We start from the raw sequence: 4,467 nt of genomic DNA, 5'->3' as shown, positions 1-4,467 counted from the left end.
GTTTCATAGGAGCACTCTACTTTCGGATGGTGGGGGATACGTGTATTTGGTAAAGGTCATTAGACTTATTTGAAAACCAATGATACATCTTTCAGAAAAGTCAAACTTTTTTCATATAGGAATCTCATTTTAACATTACAATAAGTATAATTAAAAAAAAATTACACTGCATGTTGAAGTCCAGGGAATTAAAGCTTCAGTGGTCAGTTTAGGTATCACTACTGGGGGTGGGGGGAAAATATATCCTCCAAATACTCAGAGTGAGGGCTAAAAGACCATTGGAAGTACTTATACTTCTCCACCTTATTCTTTATTAGAACCTGGAAGTGTGGCACATCATGGATTCACAAATTTTGACTAATTCTGATTCTGAACAGGACACTTCTCAGAGCAAGTTTCATGTCCCTATTACGAAGACTATAGATGAGGGGATTAAAGAGAGGAGTCATTACTGAATATACCAGTGTGAGGATCTTCTGCATCAAAGTAGTGATGCCATATGTAGGGCTCACATACATTACCATGACTGTCCCATAGAAAAGACACACCACAACTAAATGAGATCCACAGGTAGAAAAGGCCTTTCTCCGGCCAGCCGCAGAAGGGACCTGCAAAACAGCTCTGAGTAACAGGGTATAGGATCGAAAAATGTATGTAATAGTGAAAAAGAGGACAAGAGAGCTCTCAGTATAGAAAATAAGTTCAGTAATGGGAGCTGGAGCACAGGACAGAGCCATCAGTGGGTCCATGTCACAGAGGAAGTGATCAATGATATTGGGTCCACAGAAGGGGAGTTGAGAGATGAAGAAAATAGGGATTGGGTAGCCAAGGAATCCAGTGAGCCAGCAGAGAGACACTAACATTCTACAGAGCTTCCCAGTCATGATGGTGGGGTAGTGTAGTGGGTGACAGATGGCCAGGTACCGATCGTAAGCCATGATTGCCAGGAAGAGACATTCAGTTGTGCCGAGGGAAAAGAAGAAGTAGAACTGGAGGAAGCAGCCATACAATGATATAACCTTGGTTTTGGAGAGAATGTTGGCTAGCATGTTCGGAACAGTGGAGGAAACGTACCAGATCTCAAGGAAGGCAAAGTTTCCCAGCAGAAAGTACATGGGTGTGTGCAGTCGAGGGTCCCATCTCACTGCACAGATAATGGCTCCATTCCCCAGCAAGGTCAAGATATAAATAACCAAAAAGAGTGCAAAGAGGAAAATCTGTATCTCCCAGCAACCAGGGAATCCAAGGAGAACAAACTCAGTCACGATGTGTGTTGCTGACCTGTTCATGGGTCTTAAATCTACGAAGAAGAAAGACATGAGTGTAACTCAAGTTGCTTGGCTTCCTAAATCTCTCAAGGACTTTATTGAGAAGGAAACTTAAGCTCTACAGGAAATTATAAAATATATCTTGAGACCGAGTGGGAATAGATCCCACCTTATTTTGAATTGATCGTGGTTCTAAATCTCAGTATTATTTTGCTAGGATTCAATGCAGCAAGAATTTTCCACACCAGTGGTACAAACAAACAAATGTCTTTGTTTTTGCTTTGATCCTTATGAAGACCTTTTCTGATTTTGGTTTGTTTTTCTAAAGATCATTAAGGGTCTTCATACACAAACTCATCCAGTTTCTCTGATTCAACTTACTTTGTTAAAAACATGTGGAGATAAATCTTACTTCAGGATACTAGCTTTTCACAGTAGTCTAATCAACTGAATTGATTGTCACAGACATCACTATGCTCAAGACTCAAGGCTGTTTTTAAAATTTCCTTGAAAGATATTCTTTTAAAATATCACTTTAAAATGTCACTTTTGAATGACACCAAAAAAAAAAAATGTACAAAAGTCCTAGCATGTTAAACATGCTCTAAATAAGAAGTGAGAATATTATTTTTTGAATATCTTAATTCATAAGAGTTTATTTTCATGTTTTTTAACCATAATAAACAAAAATGAACTACCTTACTTTTCATATTCAGAATCTGCCTAAATAAAATTTAAAAATGGTGTTTACAAGACAGGTTTATTTAATAAGTATTTTGGGTGATAAAAACAAAGGGATCTGACATCAAGTGGGATTTTATTTACAATTTTGTTTTATAGAATTAATTTTGTTCTTTAAAAGGGAAGAAAGGACATTTTCAAATATTTGGACAGGCAGGTACTTTTTAGTCATATTTAAGAATTTATATTTAAGAATTGTCAAAAATATACTAATTTTTGTGTTTAAACAACAGAGTAATCTTGTAATTGATTAATATTAAAAAGTATTGATTAAGAGCCTTAAAATGTTAGTTTCGATATTGAGTTTTCTTGTTAAGTTCAGATTTCTTGTCTTGTATGTTAGAGTTCATCAGTTATAACTTTGCCTGGAATGGAAGATAAAGAAATTTGAAAGGCAAAGAAGAAAAGAGGAGAAACCAAGATTTTGGCTTCAATATCACTAGTCCCCTGTTGATAATTTTTAAAGAAGCACAAAAAAGGAGGCAGAGCATCCAAATTCTAAAGTTGTCTAGTTTTCCAATCTATGTCGAATTCAAAGGCATTTGTTTACCACTTTCCCTGAATAAGATGTTCAATAGAGGATTCCTAGACTGTTATGACTGTTATTTACAAAGTCTAAATAAATCACTCCCTGCTATGGGTCAAGAACTAAATCCAGGCTCAGAGATTTAAACCAGAAACCATATTCATGGTGCTTCCTGTCCTTTCTGAAAAAGTGAGCCATGCCTGTTTAATGTGAATAACTTTTCAGGACACTGTCCATTGTACATTGAAAACTTCACACCTCGCTATCTTTTTTATCACCATACCCTGTAAGATTTATTAGCAGCAATATTATTTTTCCTGTAGCCTTCAGTGAAAGTATAGATAAGTAATGAGATCATCAAAGAATGAGGAGCTAAATGGAAAGGCCAGAGTAATCAATTTTAATTTTAAGCATTGATAGAATAAACCGACCCCATCAAGTTCTGCATAACTCCACCCTCTAAAGCCTCTAAAATTACTTGCTGGGAATAGTTAGGGGATTAGAATGGAACACCATTTTATGCCATAAGCATAATGTTTCTCATGCTTTTGGCATTCATAAATCATTACATGAACTACCATGCTTGGGAACCAGCTCTTTCATATATTCTTTTCCAGTGCAAGAAAGCAACTCATTAACTAATCAACTCACCAGTCTCACCAGTCTGCCCACCTCAAGAATAATAGCTTGATTAAATAGCCTCCTTTCAAATGTGCCTCAATTGGTATACTGTCTTCTCAGGTAGTCTGAGAGGAGGGTATACCACCTCATTACTTCTGAAAAGTGAGATTGTTTCAGAAAAATGGTTCCTAATAATTATAAAATCATAGATTTGGGAAAAGTGGTGCAGCTGATCTATTCTACGTATTCGTTTCACGGATAGGCTACCCACAGGGTGCATGACTTTTCACCCAGTGAATATTAAGTGTCCTGTATTCACATATGAAACATTTATGCTATACTACTACAGAAGAACAATGACTAATCAGATTTATAAAGTAAAAGGCACTCGGTAGTATATCACAGCAGTGGATGTAATGCGAACAATTAGTCTTTTTTTCTCTTACATACGATGATGGTTTTCCTGACTCAGCTTGGAGAGAGGGGTGGGTTCAGTGGTGCTGAACATAAAGGCATCTCCTCTTCATTGGCTCTAATGAGGAAAATTCCAGGTGAGGGCGTCATGCGTGGTTCCCTGGACTGCCTTCACTTCTGGAGGTTCCAGAGGCTTGTTTTCTAGGAGTTTGCTGAGATATTTAACACATGAAGCAGGGTTTATGATGTTTCCTCTCAGGGATTACGCTAATACTCTATGTTTCTCCCCAAGTGGTCTCAGTGGCATCTTTAAGTTTCCCCTGGAGTGCATCTGCTTTCCAATCTTTGGGGCTCATCTAGTAGATTAGCTCATAGGGAGTGGCTAGAGTCAAGGAAATAGAGAACCCAGGGAAAGGACGGGATAGATTTCAGAAGGCTTTCTATTGCAGAGCTTGCATTCCATTAAGGAATACCCTCTGTGGAGATCAGTGAGATAAATGGAAGTTGTGCCCATGACTCTAATTATGAAACAGACATGTTTGTGAACATTTTCTATCTAGCTTGAACAAAATGCTATAACACAGCAAAACAGGAAAGTATATTGTGAACTATATTTGCGAAGTACATTTAAAGTTGGTCACTTTAAAATTAAATCCACTGAATTTTCCTGGAGTCTTTCTCTGTAATGACCAGGTGTTCGGTATTAGGGAGGAACTGTTTGTGTGATCTGATCAGGTTGTGGAGTGGTGTTAATTGATGAGGAAGGAATTCCAAAATGGTAGAAGGCACTTAATCGACTAATCTAGTCAAATGATCAGTTTCCATTCTGATTTCACTTTCGAAGAGTGAGGAATTTAAAAGCAGTGCAAATGTGAGAAGAGATTTTTACCATCGGTA

The 4,467-nt window shown here is 37.4% G+C and overlaps 1 protein-coding gene across 1 annotated transcript; it reads right to left on the bottom strand.

Annotated features, from left to right (window-relative positions):
• Nucleotides 1–298: 298 nt before the first annotated feature.
• On the bottom strand, nt 299–1,431 carry LOC120583101 (olfactory receptor 11H4). The gene has a single exon (XM_039838443.1). The coding sequence runs from the start codon at nt 1,317–1,319 to the stop codon at nt 345–347; it is 975 nt and encodes a 324-aa protein (XP_039694377.1). The 5' UTR covers nt 1,320–1,431; the 3' UTR covers nt 299–344.
• Between the last annotated feature and the right edge of the window lie 3,036 nt (nt 1,432–4,467).

The sequence above is a fragment of the Pteropus medius genome, unplaced genomic scaffold (genome assembly GCF_902729225.1).
Source record: "Pteropus medius unplaced genomic scaffold, Ma_sr-lr_union100, whole genome shotgun sequence".
Classification (NCBI taxonomy): Eukaryota; Metazoa; Chordata; class Mammalia; order Chiroptera; family Pteropodidae; genus Pteropus; species Pteropus medius.
Note: the sequence above shows the minus strand (reverse complement) of the source record. Positions and strands in the feature narration are given on the sequence as shown.

Bases quoted from the DNA above. Each gene is read 5' to 3' on its own strand.
- LOC120583101 (XM_039838443.1), bottom strand. From the start codon at position 1,319: ATGTCTTTCTTCTTCGTAGATTTAAGACCCATGAACAGGTCAGCAACA.